Here is a 25,241-nt window from a genome sequence, read left to right on the forward strand (position 1 = left end):
GTCCCCCAAAGTCATAAAGTCTTGGGCCATCCCTGGTTAAAGTCTACTATTTTTGAATGAGCTATAGCCAATATAGGTGCAAATAAAATCCTTAATATATACGTGAATGTTATAGATTGCAGAGTATGAAAGAGGAAATGCCAGTTTTGTGTTTTCCCCTCCAAACAGGGACTCCATCCACTTGTAACATGCAGTAAAACCCTCACACACATCGAACTCAGAGGCTCATGGATCACACATTTGTAATCATGTTTGTGAATGTCTTATATAAAAAAAATAAAAAAAAATATTGCAAAGTTTAATGTTAATGTTGGACAAAGGTTTAGTGCAATGGATACGTTTTTGTTGGGCTTTCTATGCTTTTTTTTTGGAAGTTTACTGCTTGACATAATGTGAGTACTGGTGTTAATCTTGGTCCATTTTGGAACTTTTTTATATGTCAACACAAAAACTGCTCTGCACCGCGTTTGATAAGACAAAAAAAAAGAGAGAGCGACTGAGGGAACACTGGTCCAAACATTCAGTCTCATTTCTGTTCTGCACACTGAGAGAAAATAATCTACCAAGAGTGAATGAACAATAATAATTAGCAGAGATTATCACTTTCATCCTACAAAATAAAAACAATGCTGCTGTGATTATGTCCGTTTTCTCTTTGTTTGTTTTCTAAATAAATAGTTCAAATAATCTCTATATTCTCAATCTCAATCCTCACAGTCTTCTTTGCCCTGACGACCCAATTTCTCCATGTTCTCTTGTTTGTCCACTCAGCTGTTCCTCCACAGGGAAATCCTCATAATTATCTGACAGGGATATTCAAGAATGTGTGCCACGAGGACTGGGACGAGGGAGAAGACAGAAAAGAGAAGACAGAAAAGAGAAGAAAAAAATTAAAAAAGGATGAGCATGAATGCTTCGTCACTGAGAATATATTATAGCACGTATAAAAATAAAATGTGATGATTTGAACTTAATACTGAGGCTGGCTAAAGAATTTAATTTGTTTTCATCCGTCAGCATTCATCCATGCAAATTGCAGGACAACCAATCAAGAGGAAGCAGAACTAGTTAGAAATAACGATACCAAAGATAGTTCTGTTTGTGTATAAAAACTACGAGGTGGTCAACAAAAACAACAAAAAACTAATTGCAGGATGCAAAACATGCGGGTCGAGGATTACAGAGGGAGACGCGGAGAGACTTCCAACTTCATTCTACATTTGAGGTTGCACAATGAGCGGTAAGCTGTAAATGAAAGCTAGCGCTTATAGGCTAAGTTACTTACCTGTGTGGTTAAATCAATGAGACTGTAAATGTCACGATCCACATTTCATGGCGTCTATTTTTATTGTTGTTGTTGCCTGCTGCTCTCTGTTCTTCTCTCTGTGTTCACCCTGCAGGGGGCGTGGTTGACCCGTTTCCCACATGACGCCAGAGATGACGTCCACCTGCGCAGTTCCTGCCCAGCTGCGCCTGATCAGCAATCATCCGGGCATATAAGGCGGGACTTCGCGTCTCTCTGGTGTCAGTTCCACGTTTTCGCTTAGCTGGTAAATGCTTTCCTACTACGCTATTAGAATTCCTGACGTTTCCAGTACTCACCTCAATCTCCGTATTCAGGTCTCCACGTCTCCTGCCGAGAGAAGAACACCGAGTCTCCGCGGATTTCCTACCACTCCTGGAATCGCCTACTCCTGTTCTTCTCTACCGCATTCGTCTCTTCCACCACGACGACGCGGCTTCACCTCTCCTCAACCTTCGTGGATCTTCAAACCCTCCTCGCTGTACATCTCGAGTGAGTCCGTTCCGTGGGAACGTGAAAGAACGAACTGTGTTTGCCACGAAGGAGTCGCTGAGGATCTGGTCTGCTGCTGTTTCACTCTCTCTTATACTGTCACATCCTACACCCTCTCTATCGCGTGTATTTGTGTTTATATATATATATATATATATATTTATGTTTGTCGTTTTTAATAAATATTATTATTATATATATACTCACCTGTGTCCTGCTCTGCATTCGGGTCCAACTCCCTAAGATCTAGGTTTTCCCTTTAAAGGGGAAACGTAACAGTTGGAACTGACCAACTATGGACCCGGCAGACAGAGACTTGATACACCAGGCGTTAGCTTCTCACGGCGAGGCCATATGCAGACACGAGGGCCTGCTAAGAGACGCAGCCAACGCCGTTCGTGAGCTAACTGCTAGCATTCAGCCGCTGCTAACTTCCGGGTTACCTGTTCCACTGCCTGCTCCTTCTCCACCAGCTACCCCTACGTTAGCCCCCGCGCTAGCTTCCCGCGAACCATTTGTTCCTACACTTAATAAATGTGCAAGTTTCCTGTTTCAATGCTCACTTGTTTTTGACCTACAACCTAGCACTTACCCTACAAGTCATGCTAGAATCGCGTTTGTGGTAAACCTGCTAACTGGTAGAGCCGCTCAGTGGGCCACGGCCTTCCTTAGAGATGATCACCACCGCTCCATCTCATATACTACGTTTTCTACGGAGTTAAACCGGGTTTTCGACCAAGCGTTTCATAATAGTGACATTTCAAACCAACTACTTTCGTTGAAACAGGGTAACTCATCTGCCGCTGATTTTGCCGTCAGTTTTCGCATATTGGCATCTGAGAGTGGGTGGAATTTTTTTTTTTTAAGATTAAGAACCCTTTAAGTCCCGCAAGGGGAAATTCAATTCTGCAGTGAGTTAGTGAACACACACAGCACACAGTGAGGTGTAGAACATGTAACCCAGCGCAGTGAGCTGCCATGCCAGTGAGCGGCGCTCGGGGAGCAGTGAGGGGGTTAGGTGCCTTGCTCAACAGCACTTCAGCTGCGGATTGGTCGGGGATTGAACCGGCTACCTTCCGGTCTCGAGCTCGAAGCCCTAACCACTAAGCCACAGCTGCCCGAATGACGCGGCTTTAAGGGCCATTTTCTTACGTGGGCTTACAGACGAACTACGGGACGAATTAGCTACTCGCGATATAGCACCCCATCTTGAAGTGTTAATCGAACTAGCAATTCGCATTGACTGTAGGCTCCGTGAAAGACGAATGGATAGACGACGTCACTCTACTGTTCGTACCCCAGATACCCCACATTCTTCCGTCTCTTCTTCTCTGCCTTTCCCTTCTGCTAACGTGGTTAGCCTTCCTGAACCCATGCAGCTGGGGCGAACACGTTTATCGCCCACGGAGAGAAGACGACGGTTACAGTCTGGAGCTTGCCTATACTGCGGACAGACTGGTCATGTCGTACTGTCCACATCGCCCAAAAAGCCTGAGCTCATCAGCGCACGTAGGAGTGCTGGTGAGCAGGACCATCTCCTGTCCTGCACCGACCCGGGTCTCCCTGAAGGCTCAACTTCGCTGGAACCAGGACTGTTTTTCCACCACATGCCTGGTGGATTCTGGCGCCGACGAAAGCTTCATCGACACGCATCTGGCAGAACAGGCTGGCATTCCTACGATCTCCCTGCCACAACCCAAGATCATCTCGGACCTCAACGGAAATCGGCTGGCTGAAGTGACTCTTCGCACCATTCCCCTCACCTTGGTCTTGTCTGGTAACCACGTCGAGGAGATCCAGTTGTTCCTCATTCCGGCTTCCTCCGCGTCAGTGATCCTGGGTCTTCCGTGGCTGTCCCTTCACAACCCCTCCTTCGACTGGTCCTCGGGTCGGTTGTCCAGCTGGAGTATCCCGTGCCATTCCCGCTGCCTCAGATCTGCTCAACCTTCGCCACAGAGAACAGCCGACGTCCCACCAGTGCCTCCCGACCTCTCCGGCGTCCCAGAGAGTTATCACTGGTTCGCATCAGAGAGGGGGACGAGTGGAAAACGGCGTTCAACACTCCCATGGGACATTTCGAATATCTAGTCATGCCCTTTGGCCTCACTAACGCTCCTGCAGTATTCCAACACCTGGCTAATGACATTTTGCGCGACATGCTGGACAAATTCCTCTTCGTATATCTGGACGACATCCTGATATTTTCTGAGACTGAAGAGGAACACGTCCAGCATGTCCGACTAGTTTCTCCGCTCGGAAGTTCTCCAATGGGGTCACTCCTCTAGACTGGTTTGTCATCCTGGTTCTGCGCGCACACTCCATTTCCTGAAACAACGCTTCTGGTGGCCCACCATGTCCCTGGATGTCGCCACCTTTGTCTCAGCATGCCCCGTCTGTTCTAGAGGCAAGTCGTCGAATCGCCCGCCTGCTGGACTCCTGCACCCCCTTCCCATTCCCCATCGCCCCTGGTCTCATATCGCCGTTGATTTCGTCACTGGACTCCCTCCCTCCAATAACAACACGACTGTCCTCACTGTCGTAGACCGCTTCTCCAAGTCGGTTCATTACATCCCCCTCCCTGCCCTCCCCTCTGCCATGGAAACAGCCGAGACGTTGGTCCAACACGTATTCCGGATCCATGGTTTCCCTATGGACATCGTTTCAGACCGTGGGCCTCAATTCTCCTCCCAGGTTTGGAAGGCCTTTTGTGCGGCACTGGGGGCGTCCGTCAGTCTTTCATCCGGTTACCATCCACAGTCCAACGGCCAAACAGAAAGAGCAAACCAGAGCATGGAGGTGGCGCTACGTTGTGTCGCCACTCGCCACCCTGAAGACTGGAGCAGTTTCCTTCCATGGATAGAATACGCACACAATTCTCTCACCTCGGCTTCTACTGGCGTCTCCCCATTTATGGCTTCCCTGGGCTACCAGCCTCCACTCTTCGACTTCCAGGAGAGGGAGGTAGCGGTTCCGTCAGTCCAGGCCAACATGGAACGCTGCCAGGCTGTGTGGGTGGAGGTCAGAGCATCCCTCGAAAAAGCTTCTCTCCAATCCCAGAAGCAAGCTAATCGCCATCGCATCCCCGCCCCTGAATACTTACCTGGCCAAAAGGTTTGGCTCTCATCGAAGGACCTCCCTCTACAGGTAGAATCCCGAAAACTGGCTCCGAAGTTCATCGGCCCCTTCCCAGTCGACAAGGTCATCAACGCCTCCTCCGTTCGCCTCAAGTTACCCCAATCCCTGAAGATTCACCCGACGTTCCATGTGTCATTCCTGAAACCTGTGATCGAGTCGGATCTGGTCCCTCCCTCTGACCCCCCTCCACCACCCAGGATGATCGAAGGCGGTGAGGCCTTCACAGTTAACGGAATTTTGAATATTCGCAGATGCGGCCGGGGACACCAGTACTTGGTCGATTGGGAGGGGTACGGTCCGGAGGAGAGGTCATGGGTTCCACGCCACTTCATCCTGGACCAGACGCTGATCCAGGACTTCCACCGTGACCACCCAGATGTTCCTGCCTTGGCGCTAGGTGGCGCCCGTTGAGGGGGAGGTACTGTCACGATCCACATTTCATGGCGTCTATTTTTATTGTTGTTGTTGCCTGCTGCTCTCTGTTCTTCTCTCTGTGTTCACCCTGCAGGGGGCGTGGTTGACCCGTTTCCCACATGACGCCAGAGATGACGTCCACCTGCGCAGTTCCTGCCCAGCTGCGCCTGATCAGCAATCATCCGGGCATATAAGGCGGGACTTCGCGTCTCTCTGGTGTCAGTTCCACGTTTTCGCTTAGCTGGTAAATGCTTTCCTACTACGCTATTAGAATTCCTGACGTTTCCAGTACTCACCTCAATCTCCGTATTCAGGTCTCCACGTCTCCTGCCGAGAGAAGAACACCGAGTCTCCGCGGATTTCCTACCACTCCTGGAATCGCCTACTCCTGTTCTTCTCTACCGCATTCGTCTCTTCCACCACGACGACGCGGCTTCACCTCTCCTCAACCTAAGTGGATCTTCAAACCCTCCTCGCTGTACATCTCGAGTGAGTCCGTTCCGTGGGAACGTGAAAGAACGAACTGTGTTTGCCACGAAGGAGTCGCTGAGGATCTGGTCTGCTGCTGTTTCACTCTCTCTTATACTGTCACATCCTACACCCTCTCTATCGCGTGTATTTGTGTTTATATATATATATATATATTTATATTTGTCGTTTTTAATAAATATTATTATTATATATATACTCACCTGTGTCCTGCTCTGCATTCGGGTCCAACTCCCTAAGATCTAGGTTTTCCCTTTAAAGGGGAAACGTAACAGTAAACTCACTGTTAACGTAGCCGTGTCTGCTTCTCTGTACTGGGGCTGCGTTGTGTGTAGTAGAGTTTTACACTAGAAAATACTTTTTGATGGTCAATGTGACCGTTAATATTTGAACATTCCGGCAATGCTATTTAAAGGTGAAGTAAATAGTTTATAGTGACATCTAGAGGAGAGGCTGACATTTACAACAACGAACTGCTCCTCTGATCACCCCCTCCCTTCCCTGAGCGCTACGGTATCCTCAGCCGGTCAAATGTCGTCCTTGTCGTCTTTTTTTTCCACCCAATGTTTTGGCCTTTGATATTATTATTCACACACACAATCAGATGAGATAAAGACAGGAGACAGACTGCTATGGAACTAGTTCAAATGCAAAATGCCATGGAAAAACAATGTTAGCACAATTTGCTAGTACAAATAATTACAGTGGTTTTTTTTCAAGTGTGTTTATTCTGTAAAGGGGTACTTTTAAATGAAGAATATTATTGCAAAATATGACTTATATGTTAAAAATTACTGGTTATGTATGGTTAGTAATGCAATTAGGAAGGGCAATGTCAGTGTTAATGTTTTCTACAATTTCAATTGCACTTGATTTAATAAATAAATATAGATTTTAAAAGCATCTGTGTAAATATATGATGACTCTGGTTAAGAGGACTAGAAACTCAAACTGCAGGACTTGGTACTTGAGGGAAAAGACTTGTAACTTACTTGTGCCTTACAAAATAATGACTTTGTCCCATCTCTGATGTCTATAATTATATCAAGAATATGTTTGCTGTTTTATTTCACTCTCTCTTAGACAGAATTTTCTGATTAGAAACTGAAAACTGAAGTTCATAAACTGTGATGATTTGAACTTAATAGTGAGGCTGGCTAAAGAATTTAATTTGTTTTCATCTGTCAGCATTCATCCATGCAAATTGCAGGACAACCAATCAAGAGGAAGCAGAACTAGTTAGAAATACAGATACCAAAGATAGTTCTGTTTGTGTATAAAAACTACGAGGTGGTCAACAAAAACAACAAAAAACTAATTGCAGGATGCAAAACATGCGGGTCGAGGATTACAGAGGGAGACGTGGAGAGACTTCCAACTTCATTCTACATTTGAGGTTGCACAATGAGCGGTAAGCTGTAAATGAAAGCTAGCGCTTATAGGCTAAGTTACTTACCTGTGTGGTTAAATCAATGAGACTGTAAACTCACTGTTAACGTAGCCGTGTCTGCTTCTCTGTACTGGGGCTGCGTTGTGTGTAGTAGAGTTTTACACTAGAAAATACTTTTTGATGGTCAATGTGACCATTAATATTTGAACATTCCGGCAATGCTATTTAAAGGTGAAGTAAATAGTTTATAGTGACATCTAGAGGAGAGGCTGACATTTACAACAACGAACTGCTCCTCTGATCACCCCCTCCCTTCCCTGAGCGCTACGGTATCCTCAGCCGGTCAAATGTCGTCCTCGTCGTCTTTTTTTTCCACCCAATGTTTTGGCCTTTGATATTATTATTCACACACACAATCAGATGAGATAAAGACAGGAGACAGACTGCTATGGAACTAGTTCAAATGCAAAATGCCATGGAAAAACAATGTTAGCACAATTTGCTAGTACAAATAATTACAGTGGTTTTTTTTCAAGTGTGTTTATTCTGTAAAGGGGTACTTTTAAATGAAGAATATTATTGCAAAATATGACTTATATGTTAAAAATTACTGGTTATGTATGGTTAGTAATGCAATTAGGAAGGGCAATGTCAGTGTTAATGTTTTCTACAATTTCAATTGCACTTGATTTAATAAATAAATATAGATTTTAAAAGCATCTGTGTAAATATATGATGACTCTGGTTAAGAGGACTAGAAACTCAAACTGCAGGACTTGGTACTTGAGGGAAAAGACTTGTAACTTACTTGTGCCTTACAAAATAATGACTTTGTCCCATCTCTGATGTCTATAATTATATCAAGAATATGTTTGCTGTTTTATTTCACTCTCTCTTAGACAGAATTTTCTGATTAGAAACTGAAAACTGAAGTTCATAAACTGTGATGATTTGAACTTAATAGTGAGGCTGGCTAAAGAATTTAATTTGTTTTCATCTGTCAGCATTCATCCATGCAAATTGCAGGACAACCAATCAAGAGGAAGCAGAACTAGTTAGAAATAATGATACCAAAGATAGTTCTGTTTGTGTATAAAAACTACGAGGTGGTCAACAAAAACAACAAAAAACTAATTGCAGGATGCAAAACATGCGGGTCGAGGATTACAGAGGGAGACGTGGAGAGACTTCCAACTTCATTCTACATTTGAGGTTGCACAATGAGCGGTAAGCTGTAAATGAAAGCTAGCGCTTATAGGCTAAGTTACTTACCTGTGTGGTTAAATCAATGAGACTGTAAACTCACTGTTAACGTAGCCGTGTCTGCTTCTCTGTACTGGGGCTGCGTTGTGTGTAGTAGAGTTTTACACTAGAAAATACTTTTTGATGGTCAATGTGACCGTCAATATTTGAACATTCCGGCAATGCTATTTAAAGGTGAAGTAAATAGTTTATAGTGACATCTAGAGGAGAGGCTGACATTTACAACAACGAACTGCTCCTCTGATCACCCCCTCCCTTCCCTGAGCGCTACGGTATCCTCAGCCGGTCAAATGTCGTCCTCGTCGTCTTTTTTTTCCACCCAATGTTTTGGCCTTTGATGTTATTATTCACACACACAATCAGATGAGATAAAGACAGGAGACAGACTGCTATGGAACTAGTTCAAATGCAAAATGCCATGGAAAAACAATGTTAGCACAATTTGCCGGTCAAATGTCGTCCTCGTCGTTGTTCCGTCCACCTTGTTCCATAAGGTTATGTCACTTCAGAATATAAATCAGAATGAACGATTTCAAACACCAAAACTAGAAAATGACAACTGTGTGTCATGATGTAGAATCTGTGATTTTCTCTATGGACATTGGTGTGGTGAGTGTCGTCTGTGCTGGCAGCCATGTTGATGTGGACAACATGCCAGTTGGTAGGGTTGTTGTTTCGAGACATTAAGGTGATGACCAACTAACTAAAGTGTTGGTTTTGGCACCACTGTGTCTTCCTGTCTGCAAATTATACTTGTCCTTACCAGGACAATGTGGAGAGCAAAGTGAAAATCAATCATATGTTAACAGAACATGGTAACCACTTTCTATGAAGACATATCAGTGCATTCTGTCATTGTCACAGCAACTGGTTTTAGGCATTTTATTTTTTTACAAAGCTTTCATTGATTGATTGATTGATTGACTCATGACTGTTGATATCATGCTTTAGAATGACTGAGTTATGAAGCATTATGAGTGCATTACAGTGGACTATGAATGCCGTCCTCATGTGCTATAGATCATAGAGATTGTTTCCATAAGTTCTGAATGCATCTTTGGGATATGGTGTAAGAACTGTACTGTATGATAAGACTCCTGGAACTATGCCAGGATCTGAGTGATGAACTCTCTGAAACGTTTGGCGTACTGCTCTGGATGAACTGTTGAGATTTCTGCTCCCGCCTGCAAAAATACAAAAACATAAGTGAAAGCAGCCACTTTTTCAGGCTCGAGATGTAAAGCATGCAAAGTGTGTGCTGAGCACTTCCTTCACTGAGCACTGATCTCTCACCCCGTGTTTGACAGCCTTGGCAGCATGAGCAGCTTTCTTCTTGGTGTCGTACTGTGTCAGCACGTCAATCAGACCCATGAAATACACCTCTCTCTGAGGAGCACCTACACGGGAGTGATTTACAGCATTTAGTAGGTGATATTGATCTCAACTGCTTCAGCCCAGTGTGAGATGATATCACAGCCTTGAGCTCCTGGAACATATTTTAATTCATCAGAGAAATCTCAGCTGTCAGGACTTACCTACGGCGCTCTGAACAGCGTACGCATCCACGTAAGGGTCAAACTCCCCAGGACCCATTGGTTTGAAGGAGTTCATGTAGCCAGCGATGCCCTGAGTGGATGTGGAATGCGGGCCAGGGGCCAGCCCATTTTCATCATCTTCTTCCTCATCATGTGGCAACTCCTCCTCATCCTCCTCTTCCTCATCCTCTTCCTCCCTCTCAGCCCGCTCCACATCATGGATGCCCAGCAGCAGGCTGTAGTCCATCATCCTCATCCTCACCAGAAACTGCAGAGAGAGGACACGCATGACCATGTCATGACAAAAGGAAAACGATGACGACACTCACACCTTAAAGGTCTGAGGTGTAACGTTCATTATTGTTATTATTATTATAACCTTTATTGAACAAGGATTATCGCTTAGTTAGATAGATAGATAGATAGATAGATAGATAGATAGATAGATAGATAGATAGATAGATAGATAGATAGATAGATAGATAGATAGATAGATAGATAGATAGATAGATAGATAGATAGATAGATAGATAGATAGATAGATAGATATTCTGCAAGAGTGTCTTTGCAATTGTCAGGCCTCTTGTCTCTTGGCCACCTGTGTTCATAAAAAGTGAAGATGGTAGATAGCTGTTGAGACCAGGGACGCCAAAATAAAGTAAAGGGGGGGATATTTCACAAGATCCAAGAGACGGCAGAGTTGAATCACTGCCATATAACATGCTTTAAGTGAACATAGAAGACAGCGATGGGAACCCAGGCAATACATCTGTGTACTGATCTCTTCATATCGGGTACATTGTTTATTGTACATGCTTTTATTGCAATGTCTAAACAATCTCCAGAGTAGCACAAGTGAAACTTTATCAGAAATGTTTGAGTACTGCAGGTCTGGAATAATGTCCACTCCAGCTGTTTCCATCCTCGAGAAAAGCACAGTGGGGGAATTGAAAGCATCAGTTATCTTTCGTCTATCAGGATCTGTGATATATTGATTGATCTCTGTGGATTTAAAGTGCACAGTGAACTGTGATGGCTTGAATCCGGCACTGGAACCAAAGATTTGAGAGCACAGATCTTTGGTTCGAGAGCACATATTTAGCAGCACTTCACTGGCTCCCAGTTCGTTTCTGGATTGATTTTAAAGCGGACCTAGAACAGAAGTTCCAATTAACGCTGTTTTTTAGTATGTATCTTCGTCCTTACCTTGTTTAAGAAGCCCTGAAGGTTCTAAACAAATAGTTCAGCCACTACTGAGAACGTTGTGTTGTATTGTAATCTCCGGCTCAGCGAGATCTCTGAAAAAACCCGGTCCGGTTACGTAAACAGCAGTTCTCCTGAACAGCAGATCCTCCTGCTCCGGGCACTAGTCCAGGCACATCCGGTTGCGTACATTGAACCGCAGAAGTTTCTCGAGCGACAGTGTCTTCTCTGGGTCTGACTCTGGGTCAAAGTCATAAAAGGGACTGCGGCGGGGAGTCGTGAAGAAGCTATTTTTAAACATTGTTAAAACAATGTTTTGATAATGAGTAGCAGTGCATCCACCGTTCCAGAGGGGGGAGCTGTGCTTCTGAGAGCGGGTGTGCTGAATATACTGGCCAATCACAAGACTCTGTGTTCTGGGTGAGAGAGTTGAGTCTCAAATCTTGCGGCTGGGAAACACCGTCAGAAAAGAGGATTTCTATCCGCTCGTTTACAGCAACTAGGAGGTTTTTGACCATAAAAACAAGTTAATGTATGTAAGTAGACCTCCATAACTAACATATAATATGTGCAGCAGGACCCCTCTATGTGAGCTTTAAAATAATTGTATTTATTTATCAATGTCTTCATGGTTTTGCCCCACAGCATCTCTTCTTAAAACTCACCACTTTTCATTGGTCTTTAACACTGTTTAAGTTGTTGATGTTAATTCCATTTAAGTCTGTTTTTTGTTTTATTTATTTCATTCGATCTGTTTTATTTTGTTTTTTATCCATGTTATTTATGTCTCTTATTTTAGTTGTTAGGGTTAGGGTTGGGTTAGCTACTACGACTTTTATTTATTGTGTGTTTTATTTATTCTTCTTTACAGCACTTTGGTTCACTGTTGTTGTCACGGTTGTTTTAAAGTGCTTTATACATAAAATTGGATTGGATTGGTCTTCCTGTTTTTAAGTCCTCTCTTAAAACATTTTTTCTCTTTGGCTTTAACTCACTTTGGGAGGTTGGCTTTTACTATTTTTTTTACTGTTTTTCCCATTTTTATTTGCCATGACTTTGGCCAACTGTGTTGTCCTTATAGTGCTTTTTAATTAAAGTTGGATTGGATTGGATTGGATCATATTCACACTGTAAATCAGGTGGCTAATTTTCCCATAGACTTCCATTCAAATGGAGTACTTAATGCAATCAGCAGGTCTGCCATTGGGGAACGATTGGGGCTGTTATTTTGGTATTCTACAAAAAAAATGGACCATACTCTACCAAACCGAACCATTCCACTCAATGGAAACCTATAAACTCTCCTCTTTACCTCTGTGTCTCTGTGAAGCTTGTCCAAGATCTTCTCCTTCTCCTCTTCACTCACATAAACTTTTTGCATCGTGTTCCTGAAGTCTACGTCTTTATATGTGGGCAGCTCTTTAACCTGGAAACAGAGCAGAGATGAAATACATTCAGGGTAATAAAAGAAAAAAAAGAAAAGAAAAATCACACAGTGAACGCAATAATCATGTTTTCATCAGTCTTCATGTTTCCTGTCACATAAAAGGCAAACAATATTGCCCCAGAAACTGCTTTTTCCGAATCGCACAAGATCAAAGATTTTCACGGCCCTGCAGTGCGTGTCGTTTAAACTCGATCCATTCAGCCAGCTCTTTAACAGCATGTTTTCTAGGTCAGAGGAGCTGCAGGCCAAACACTGAGCGTCTGATGTTATTTAAAGTCATTTGATAAGTCATTTTTCAGTAAAAGCACTCCTAAAAGTCTCTGAAAAACACATTTGTCACACACAAAGGAGATTCTTTGTTACGCTCCACTCTTGTCGACTACTTTCTAATAGTCGGAACTCTTGATTTACTATATAATATTCTCTTACTTACTTTGTAAAAGGCTTTAGCGTCATCTGTTTGGTGCAGCACAGGTAAAACAGAACAAACACATACAATAAATAAAAGTCTCATTTCACACTTAGTGTAGTTAATAGTTGGTGTTTGTGGCACAGTGTGACACAGTGTGGGAATCTGCGTGAACACTCTCCACGTCCACACCTTCGGAAAAGCTGTGGTGTCCGAGTTGTGCTCACACAATCAATGTATGTCCTCAGGCCTGTTTGTCTGTGAAATGAATCCATTTAAATTCAGTGTTGTGGCAGTGTGGGCCATGACCAAAGGACAACAATGTATCCCAGTGGATCCTATTAAGGTGATGACTTTTTCTTTTTTTCCTTTAAAGCACTGACGTAACCCAACATGCTGCTTTTTTGGGAAACCATCCTGAGACACAGAGCGTTGCTCTGACTGACCACATGGCAGCCAGCAGGGACACGAGGAAAAACAGATGTTAGCCACTTAACAAAAGACTTAACTGTGCTGCTTTAGTTTATGATATCTTAACCCTTAGTGCTCAGGCAACACGGATCTGTGCTGCAGGGGCACCCATGGTAAATTGCTGTGGGAATAATACACAACTCCTTATATGGAGATCCTGGGGATGTGTGATTATAGGAAACATATTCAGGCTTTAAAATGTTTTGGTTTTTTTCGTCTTCTTATGTGTTGTGTCATTTTGTGTACTTTTTGCTCAAGTGTGTTTATATAGTTGGTGAAAATGAAAGGAATTTTTTATCAGATTGCAGAGGTTGTGCTGGGAAAAAAAGGATATAACAATGGATGATAACTAATGTTACCACAGTCAAACAATGCCACACTATAGATCAGTTAAAACAACTAACCCTAAACCCAACAATGCTAAAAATGTTGGTTAATCTCCAACAATTATCAGGGAAAAGTCTAAAATCTCAATATTTAGATTTAATACAGCACTGTTGATTGCAAGTGGCAACACAAACCCAGTGACTGTGTCAGACAGAGACTCCGGTCATGGAGGGAGTACCGAACTGATATTTTTAACTAACTGATTCTAATGATTCCACGACCCTCTGGTGGAGGATAAAGCGGTAGATAATGGATGGATGGATTCTAATGATTCAGTTACACTGAAAACAACTGATTTACTGTCACTAGTTACTCGCGTGTAAAACAAAGTCACTGCAGTTTCATGCAGCTGTGCAGTGAAGACTCCACCCACGTTGAGTAGGTACTCTTTTTGTAGTAGAAAACCAACCTAAACCTAAACCGTGCCGTGCCGAGGCGAGCTGGGACCATAGTGGAAAAGGGCCATAGTTAACACATCTGAACTTTAAAATGTAGGAAGCAATGGATCAATGACTCCTGTGTGCCATGGTAAAATCACTGATATTTGGATATGCACTTTGACGAGTGGGAATGAACAGTTTACAGTACAAAGCAAAACAAACTTCAGTTTCCTCTCAGGCATGGATTTTGTATTTGATGAAACTAGTTAATGAACCCGGGTAGTGGCTAAAATCTGTTTTTCCTTGTGTCCCTGCTAGCAGTCAACTTGTGTGTGTGGGTGTGTGTGTGCCAGTCACATTTAGAAATTCTTTATTTAACATTATAATATATGGTTTTGCTTTTTAGGAGGAATTATTATAATTATTGTTTAGAGCTGAAACGATTAATCGATGAATTGATTACTAAATTAATCGCCAACTATTTTGATAATCGATAATCAGTTTTAAGCTTTTTCATGATTAAAACAAGATTTCTGATTGTTTTAGCTTCTTAAATGTGAATATTTTCTTGGTTTCTTTGATCCACATAACAAAGAAATCATTAAAACTGAATCATCAGTCAATCAAAAAGAAATCAAGGTAATTAAGTGCTCCTACGAACAGGCACAGTCTGGTGTGAATCCAAATAATGATGTGGATTTCAGTGTTGGTGGAGTTCTCAGAACACTTTCTAGTTCCTTATTTGTTTTGTGAGTCTGAGTCAAACTGCATCAAATAAAACAGACTCATAATAAATATAATTTTTTATGGATCCATGCAAGTTAATGTTCCTTTGGAGACTTCAACACAACGACGAAAAAAAAAAAATGCGCTTACTCGTAAAATGCACTTATGTCTAGCACCCTATAGCAGGGCCGGCCCAAGGCATAAGCGAACTAAGCTACTGCTTAGGGCCCCGTGACCACTAGAGGGCCCCCAAGAGCAATTAACTAAAAAAAAAAAAAGTTTGGATTGCTGTAGTTTATTTTACCAAAATTTTTTCACAGTTTTTACATAGTTGTCAGATGTGATTATTTAACTTTATATTTTATTATAAAAACCATATAAACCATTTTTATTACCTTGCTCCGGGTGCCTCTGTTGATTTACATTATTATTTCAGTATTTGTTTGATATTTATTTGTTTATTTTATTTAATGCTGTGTTTTTTTACATATACAATTTGAATCTGTATTACAGGAGTGTATTTTGAATCCCCCCCCCCTCCCTTGAAATATTGAAATGTTTTTCTGTAAGTTTGCAAATCTGGTGTCTGCTTCTCACATTTAGTTTTAGAAGTGTATTCGTATTCGTGACAGAGTAGAATAAGTAGAATACCTTTAATATAGTAAGTGTGTGAATGATCAATAATCACAGAGGGCCGCAAAATCTAATTTTGCTTAGGGCCCCATGGAGGCTTGGGCCGGCCCTGACCTATAGTTTGGTATATTTGAAGCACTTACTTACTTCTAGCTCTTGTTTGTACCCAAATGTTGAAATGCACTTATTGTAAGTCGCTTTGGATAAAAAGTGTCTGCATGCAATGTAAGGTAATGTGTCACAGAAAACGACATTTTAAATGGACAGGCATGCACAAAGATGTGGCAATACACAAAGAGTAATTTATGTTGGAATTCATCTTACCCTCTCTTTAAAACTTGCTTCACGGGACACCAGAGAGCCCTGAGGAAAGAAAAAGACAATCACTGATCATTGTTGTCCACAGGATCATTTCTCTCCATCACGATCTCTGAAGACACGATAAATGAATGAACAATTGAAGTCTGACAACTGAATGCTATATGTGTCATCTTTACCACAAATGGTAAAACTAAAAAAAAAAAAAATACAGACACTGCACCACCAAAACACTGGAAGCACAAGGAATGTTTTAGTCATTTAATGAAGGCTCACTTAACAAAATGTGCTGCTTCAGACTATGAGATCTTAGAATATGAATAATATATAGAATATGAAAAAGAATATGTTTGCCACAGTAGTTTCCAACTGGAAAAGGAAGTTTGTGTGACTTTCTAAATCACTCACTCCCTGCATCAAATATTTTAATAGTATGGCACACTGGAGCTGTTGATCTATTGCTGCCTCCATTTGTACATGTATGTGTTGTTTTTGTTATATCAGTTCAAATCCTTCATTGTGTTACTTGGGTAAGCACCACAAACTTACCAAAGAGGCAGCAGTAGACCAGAAGCTTCTCCGCCTACACATGTTAAAAATGCAGGTAGAATAAGTGGTTTACAGACTTCACTTTTAAACTGGAAAGACTGCCTAAGGGCAAGATAAAGTGTTGTATGAGGCACTGACATATGGGAATATACTACCCATATGTCTATTTGTATATTAAAATATTAAACATGTTGTCAGTGAAAGTGAGCGGCTGGTTCTTGGCAAGGCTCCGTGAAACCACACTTGAACACACCTGAACTAGCCCTTTAACTATAAGCTGCAGGCGTTACCTTGAGGTCATACTTGGTGTGCACATGCAGTCTGTGACTGAAGACGTTTCTCATGACTAACAGGTAGGTGTCCTCGCTCTCCACCGTCACTCTGTACATTGCCAACAACTGAGGGAGCAGCGTGCTGCCGTGGCACGTAACAATATACTGGAAGAGAGAACAGCAGTGGGTTCATTAGCAGCAGTGGGACACAGTGCATGAAGGAAGGTGCTGTTATATTTGCTTAAATACCAGGTGATTATTCACTGTCTCGTAACAGCAAAACAACAAAAATACAGTTAAGGTTGACTTAACAACCCTGTGGAGGCATTTACTATTTAGTTTCTCTCTGGAGGTGCAAGCTGCACTATTTAACTGCAAGTGGTGGAAACATTGAAGAAACCCACAGAAAGGTGAAGGACAGTGGAAAACAGAACATAAAAGTGTTTCAGAAAACAAATGCCCTAAATTTGCAAAGTCTCTCATTTAGGAGCCCAGCAACAAAAAAAAATGAACGCAGCAGAAAATAACCAAAATAAAACACTGATGTATCTAGCATTATAAACAATAAATCCAGGACAAGATCAGAGTCCCTCTGGGACCATGTATAGACGAGCTTTCTTTAGCACGGCTCATCTGTTGTATGCATCCATGTCGACTCTGACCCACAATGCCACCATCCATCATGTTGTGATCATGTGACCCACTATACTGAAATACCAAATAACACAGCACACAGAATAATGATCTAACTTTAAGGCCTTACATCCTACACTTTTATTACAAATACATTTTAAAGGTCCAGCATGTAACATTTGTTTTCATGGCAGATATGTAATGCTACCCATATGTATGTTTGTGTACGTGTGTAATCGCTTTAAAATAAAATAAAATGATAATGAGTAACCATAGAATAAGGATTTTTTAATTCGTTTTTCTTTTACAGAGGCTCCTATCCTGCGTTGCCATGTTTCTACAGTGGGCCAAATGAAAGAAGAATCTCACACACACACAAAAGGAAGATTGACATCCTTTATGGTATGAGACGTTCTCTGACACACTTGGGAAAGGAAGAGGTGAGTGGAGGAGTCCTTGGTGTCATTACCCAATTTGTAGGGAAAAGTGCGATTTTAAATAAAACAATATTATATTATATTCGTAGTAATCGTTTTTATAAAATAAAAAAAGTAAACATTTTGATTTAGCAAATTTTTTTAACAAGTTAGTCCATGATTCTTATTCTTTGAAAAATAAAGTGCACATTTAGTTGTTATTCTTTTAAAATTTATGTTTTCAATCATATCTTTCATTTTGGTACGTGTTCTTAGACCGAGCTGACTTGCACTTCATGCACAATCATCATCATGTGCTAGTCTTGCACAGCACCACTTCATTTCAACTTTGCTTTTTCAAAATAAGAGTCACTGACTTCAGCTTTTTGACTATTCTCATATAAAACTTTTGCCATAACACTTAACAATAAAAATAGCTTACAATGTGTATCTTGTAAAATAAAAATCTTTAACTCTACTGCTGTCATTAGTGGTAACTGTCACAGATGGCAGACTTTGCAGCCTTTCACCCTCTAACCTGCCTTCTCCGTCTATGTCCCAGTAAACCCACCGTCCTTCTGTCCCTTACTACCAGTTTTGCCTTATGTACTATTTTGGCTGAGCCTGTGTGGACTCTTGGATTTTTGACTGCTGGCTTCCATCCTCGACAACCCCTTTGGTGTTCCCTTTGGATTTGATTGTTTGTTTGACTGGATTTGACGACTAAGTTGTCAGTGTGCTGCAACTGGGTCCAAGAACTACCCGTTCCAGTAACAGGAAGTAGTTAGACTTTGTACATGGGCAGAACATGTAGCTAAAATTCTTACTTATTACTTATTAAATAAAAACTTTTATTTTTATATAGTGTATTTCATTGTGTTAGTTCATTCTATATAATAAAATAAACACTTTCTCATACACGCCTCTGTCACTGCGGTAATACATTAGCACATGCACAGAGCAAACAGGACTCCATTAGATGTCACGGATTCATATACACTGTACATTTTAGGCCATACATTTTTAAATCAAATATACCTTTTTAAAATCGTATTTAAAGCCATATGAACTCTAACTACTATAAATGCACAGCAGATCTGGTGAAAGCGCTCCACCTAGGCCGTTCAGTCATATCTGAGTCACAACCAAAATCTAATCATTTCTTCTTGGGGCCATAACCTACTGTACACCCTCAGAAATATTAAACAGATATGTCCTTTACTTTTTAGTGATGCTGCTCAGACAAACAAAAACAGAACCCCTCCTTGGAGGAGGTAAATGTCCAGCTCTCCCATTCACCCACAATCATCCATGATGTCAGTTTGTGTCGTTTTTTAAGACTAAGTCACTTAGACCCATTTCACAGTTCACTGAAAAAAACATTTAGGAGTCATCTGTCAGTGTTTCCTCTGGACGCCACTCATACCTGGTGATACTCTGAGAGGATGCTGTGCATTTCCTCCACCTCCTCACTGGAGATTTCTTTCACCACCAAAGTGCGGTCACATGATGTCAGCAGCAGACCCACGCGGTGCCCCTCCTCGTCTTTGTGCGGAGGACTGTGGGCCAGAGACACCTGTTGGTGAGTGAGAGCACAGCACCATGAGCACATACTGTACGTCTTTACACCACACAGTATAATACATTTATTTTGAAATGGCTCACTGTGGAACATGTACGCATTTTGCATTGATTCTTTTTAAAGTTGTATGACTTGTATTTTCCAGGTCTACAGTATGGACACACAACTTCCCTCATATGCAAATATGCAGGCTGCTGACTCTGTGTCACCTGACACATGCAAATGTCACACAAAGAAATTCAAATTTGGAAGGCAGCAGGTCTGTACATCATAAAAAGTGTGTTTCTATAAAAGAAAACACAAACTTTATGGTTCTCACATATACCTGGAAATCCTGGTCATCAATGCCAAAATGTTCCCTCAGGTTTTTGAACACCTGCGGACAGTACTCTTTGAATTTGAACTGTGCTGGAAGATTCTCTCTGAGGAACAAAGACAACAACATAATGTTTAAACACAGTACATCTCCAGATACAGTGCTGTGCAAAAGTCTTTGATGTGTTGTTTTAGCACTAAATAAGTATTTCTCAATCGCTTTATCGGAACACAACATGGACAAAACCACCCTGCTGGTGTTCTTAAACCTGGAGTGGTTTATCCTATTATTTCATGTTAACTATTACGCCATTTTTATTCACGTCATGCTTGATCATAACATACACATTTTGTATGAGTTAAACTGACAGTTTGCTAATTTAGAAAACCAACTTTCTGTCACATCATTCTAATCTAAATGACAATAATCACAGAATTTGACAGACATAAAAACAAAAAAGCCAAAGTCAGACTTTTGAACAGTTCTTCATAATCTTCATAAATACAACACAACGTATGAATTAGATGCTGTTTCTTTTAAAATATTCAGCCAATGTGAATAAAACAGAGTTACTGTATATAAATCGAAACTTTATAATCCTGTGTGAACTTTTGAATTATTGACTCGACACTTGCATCACTGACTATATATAATTTATTCATATCATTTGCCTGAGCTCTTCATTGCCCTTGACTGGAAACCACTCCACGAGGAAAAAACATACAGTAGTTTCTTGTTCTTCCCAACTCTGTTTATAAGTCTTTACACAACCTGGATTCCTGGATGGATTAAAGGATTATTAAAAGCCACTAGGTTTTCTGGACTCAATCCTGACAGAAAATGAACCTCGTGGACGAGAGTGTACTACGCTGCTCTCATAAAGCTTTATTATTTTCTAACATAGTCTGTCTCACACGGTGTCTGACTGACAGTCACGCTCCGTGAGCCCTTAAATATTTTTAGATGAGTTCATCAACTTTTATTATTCCTCTGGCACTTGTTAATATTCCTGATACGCAGCCTCTGAAGCGGCTCATTGGGCGAGAATGGCGCTGCATTATTTCGCACTATTATCATTCTTCTGCATTGCTGTGTGGCGGTACTTCATACCACAGTCCATGCAAGCTCAATGTCACTGTAATTGTCTGTGGTAACAACTGAAGCTGTAGTAGTGATGAGGTTATTGTCGGTGGAGAACTAAGAAGGGCGTCTGCAGTTTCTGATAAGCACAAGCCGAAGCATAAAATTGTCTCACAAATCTGTGCAAATGGCAGGAAGCAGTGGGGAAGGTGGACAGAGCTGGGACGAGCACAGTACTTGTTGAAGAGGTGGTTGCTGACTTTTATCTTGGCGCAGGCTTTAAAGTTGTCCGGAAGCAGCATGAGGGGGACAGGAACCTGGCTCAGGTCATTGATCTGCAGGTGATGGTGGATCAGTGGTGAACATACACACATATGGACCAAAGCTGACACAAACACACATACGATTCACTCACCAGCCACTAAATTAGGCATACCTATGGCAAGCTGTTTTAACATTTAATGATTGGATATGTATTACAGATATCTGTAATTCAATACTTCCTATCCACAATGACATTCTTCCTATCCACACATTCTTCCTATCCACAATGACATTCTTCCTAGGACAATGACGTCACTTTTGGGCTTTTACTTTCCGATAATCCACAATTACATTCTTCCTATCCACAATGACATTATTCTTATCCACAATGTCATTCTTGCTAGGACAAATGACGCCACTTTTCCCATTCGGGCTTTCAATTTCAGATATCCACAATGTTGTTCTTCCTAGGACAAATGACGTCACTTCAGTGCGGTTTCATTACAATTACCATAAATGTTATTATGACTAGTAACAATTGGATTGAAGATAGGAAAAATGGGAGTTTCTCCTAGTAAGAATTCTATTGGAGAATGTTCATTTTAGATATCCAGAATGTTCATTTTAGATATCCAGAATGTCAATGTAGATATCTGAAATGTTCTTTTGACTAGCAAGAATTGAATTACAGATATCTGTAATACATATCCAGTCTAGCGATTAAAAACGACTTGCCATAAACACCTGTTCAACTGCCCTTTAATGCAAATATCTAATAAGCCAATCATATGGTGGCAAGTGAGTACATTTAGGTCTGTACACATGGTCAACACGACCTGTTGAATTTTAAACTGAGCATCAAAATGAGGAAGAAGTTTTATTTATGTAACTTTTAATGTGGAAAAGTTGTTGGTTATTAGACAAGAGTATTTCACTTCGACTGAGATTTTCATGCACAACCATCTCTGAAGTTGACAGAGAATGGTCTGAGCAGCAGTTCTCCGGACAAAAAAAAAAGATGCAGCCTTTTTAATGCTTGTGATTCAAATAATCACCACTTATTAAAGCAGATGAGAAACAGCAGCTGAACACAGCACTGGGTGTGAACTCCTGCAACTATAAAAGCTGCACAGTAAAATGTGCAGCTTTTAAAATAAGAGTCAATTTCACACCAGTTCAGTTTAGGACAAAGCGACTGAAATAGATTTAGGATGAACATTAACACCAAAAGAGTTAAATGAGACACTATTTCAAAGTGTATTTTGTCCTTGTTGGCAATGATGTATGAGGTGCCGATTGTAAAGTTGCGCATGCTAAAATAAACAGCAACTTTTAGCAAAAAAACGTGAATTTTTTTAATGTTAGTTTTGACCAGATTTACGGCAATATTTGTGAATTTTGTGATATTTACTTCTCTTGTGAAAATATAATTTCAATGTTTAATCTGAATAAAAAATCTAAATCTAAATGTTAAATATAAATATAAATATAAATATAAATATCAATGCTAAATATAAATATAAATGTTTCATATAAATATAAATATAAATGTTAAATCTAAATGTTTCGTTTAAAACTAAATATTTAGCTAATATGCAAATTCACACTGCCGGTAACCGGATGTACCACAATAAAAGCTTGAGGAGGTCAGGCTGTGTTTATACATTTAAATAACAAATTAAAACCACCCCAGCGGGGGAAATAAACTTGAACATACTATTGTGATAATAACTACCTAAATTATGTAAATGTTTTTCAAACTGTCAGGTCAAAACTTTTACATTAAAAACATAATAACGTGTCAACAACAAATATATCGATCACACCACGTATCTGATGACAGAGCCGTCTGAGCCAGCGGATCATTTCAATAAGACAGACCGAGGTAACACTGCTCTATGCCGGCCACTCTGCGCACCGAGCGACCACAGGGGCGGAGCTGATCACCTCCGACAACGTCAATGCCAAACTATAAATACGTCATATCTTAATACACAAAACACGTTTGGATTATATATATTTTTTTGCTGATTGCTGTAAATCTGGTCAAAACTAACATTTAAAAAATTCACATGTTTATTATACATGTTTTTTTGCTAAATATGGCAAAAAGTTGCTGTTTATTTTAGCATGCGCAACTTTACAATCAGCGCCTCATAATGGTGTAACACTGTAAAATGTACTGTGTCATCTGTGATAAAATGACCACTAATATGTAAACATATTATGTTTACATATCAAATGGATAAAAAAAGAAGCATTTATGACATACTGCATATGGAAATATATTTATTGGTACAGGGCCATGTCAAAATTTTCAGTTACACACACACACACACACACACACACACGCACACGCGCACACACTTACCGAGTGATTGACCCCCCACATCAGCACGCTCACCACGGGGTCACTGGCTCTGAAAACCTCCACTTTCTGCTGCACGAAGTGTTTCTTCTTAGTTTTCCTTTTCGGCGCCAGAGCGCTGAGAGCGCTGGAGGTGACAGTGGGAGGAGAAGACATCGTTCTCTCTCTCAGGCGTATGTACAAAGACTGTCTGTCCGTGACTGAGTGGGTAAAAGTGTGCACTGTTGTTGTCCTCCGTGTCGCTGTGTGTATGTAAAGCAGCCTGAAGTCCGCCCCGTCATCCTGGACTCTCTGCAGCAGCAGCAGTCACTGTGAAGCAGCACCTGCCGCACCGACCTCTGCTGCTCGTTTTTAGTCAATTTTGTTGAAATTAAACGCCTTAAACAATATAAGTCCAGCAGAAATCTGTTGCCTTAACACAAATGTAATATTTATGTAGAACTCCCATAGTTAAACATAGGTCAAACATAATGATAAACATTATAATGACATTAAAACATGCATAAACATGCAACATATACTTTAATATTACACAAATAATTCTGATTTTCACATTTTTTGTGAAGGTCAGCACTAAGTGGACCAACAACTGTTGATCACTTGATTTGGTTTTAGGATTTAATCAGATAGCATTTCCTCACCTGCTTTTGCATGTGTGATCAATTCTGGTTTTCAGTTACTTTTAAATATTGTATTTGGATGGGGGTATGTGAGTGGGAGGGTGTTTTTTGTTTCACATGTCGATTGATTGATTTTATGGAAATATATTTCAACTAAAATACAGTATATGAGGTAAAAACATGTATGACATAATGACATGATTAAAAAAAAAGTAGGGGTGGGAGTCACAGGGCACGGTCAACGATACCAATAATATCACGATATAGCGATTCTGTGATAATCGATATGTTGAAAGACAATCATACAGCGATACGTCACAATATCTGTCTGACTGAAGAAAACAAAAACATGCAGGATTCCTCTTTTCTCGTTTTGTTCTTTATTCCCAACACAGGGAACAAAGCGGATAAAGTCTATGTATTGAACGTGGATAGAGCATCTCTTAACGTAGCTTTCTCAGAGCAGTGCCACCACGAGTGGTATAGTAGTATTTATGTTTATGTTCAATTATTTTATTTTGCTATGAATCAAATAAAACTAAAACACTTTGGCCATAAACTCTCAGTGTCAGTCCACCAATTTTGATTTAATTTTGTAGTTGTGAACTAGTCCACTTTACTGCCTCCGTTAGAGCAATGAAATGTCTTATTTTGTGACTTTTTGTTTGGTTTTTACCAGTGGCAGCAATTTACCAAACAAAGTAAAAGCCTTTAGTTAAGTGGCTAAAAATGGCCATTTTGTCAGTTAAAGTAAGCATCTTTGATCGCATTAATGAGAAGCAATGTGTCAGTTCCTCATACAACCACACTTCAAAAACACTGAACTATCCCTTTAATGTTTGTCCTTTGGACTGATGACATACTGTATATCAGGGGTCACCAACGTGGTGCCCGCGGGCGCCTGGTAGCCCGCAGGCAGCCAATACAGTGCCCGCGGGCTCACTTCACTTCACCTCACTTGCATTAAGATTAAGATTAAGAACCCTTTAAGTCCCGCAAGGGGAAATTCAATTCTGCAGTGAGTTAGTGAACACACACAGCACACAGTGAGGTGTAGAACATGTAACCCAGCGCAGTGAGCTGCCATGCCAGTGAGCGGCGCTCGGGGAGCAGTGAGGGGGTTAGGTGCCTTGCTCAACAGCACTT

The 25,241-nt window shown here is 41.0% G+C and overlaps 1 protein-coding gene across 1 annotated transcript; it reads right to left on the minus strand.

The window, feature by feature from the left end:
• Window positions 1–9,589: 9,589 nt before the first annotated feature.
• On the minus strand, window positions 9,590–23,631 carry LOC310926567 (phosphatidylinositol 5-phosphate 4-kinase type-2 gamma-like; the record flags this gene model as incomplete). Its single annotated transcript, XM_083888730.1, has 10 exons — window positions 9,590–9,670; window positions 9,780–9,883; window positions 10,022–10,289; window positions 12,537–12,650; window positions 16,002–16,040; window positions 16,835–16,981; window positions 19,292–19,441; window positions 19,773–19,869; window positions 21,081–21,178; window positions 23,479–23,631. 10 exons carry the CDS (start codon window positions 23,629–23,631, stop codon window positions 9,590–9,592), a joined length of 1,251 nt encoding a protein of 416 aa, XP_083744856.1.
• Between the last annotated feature and the right edge of the window lie 1,610 nt (window positions 23,632–25,241).

This window comes from Microchirus variegatus (genome assembly GCF_963457635.1).
Source record: "Microchirus variegatus genome assembly, chromosome: 4".
Classification (NCBI taxonomy): Eukaryota; Metazoa; Chordata; class Actinopteri; order Pleuronectiformes; family Soleidae; genus Microchirus; species Microchirus variegatus.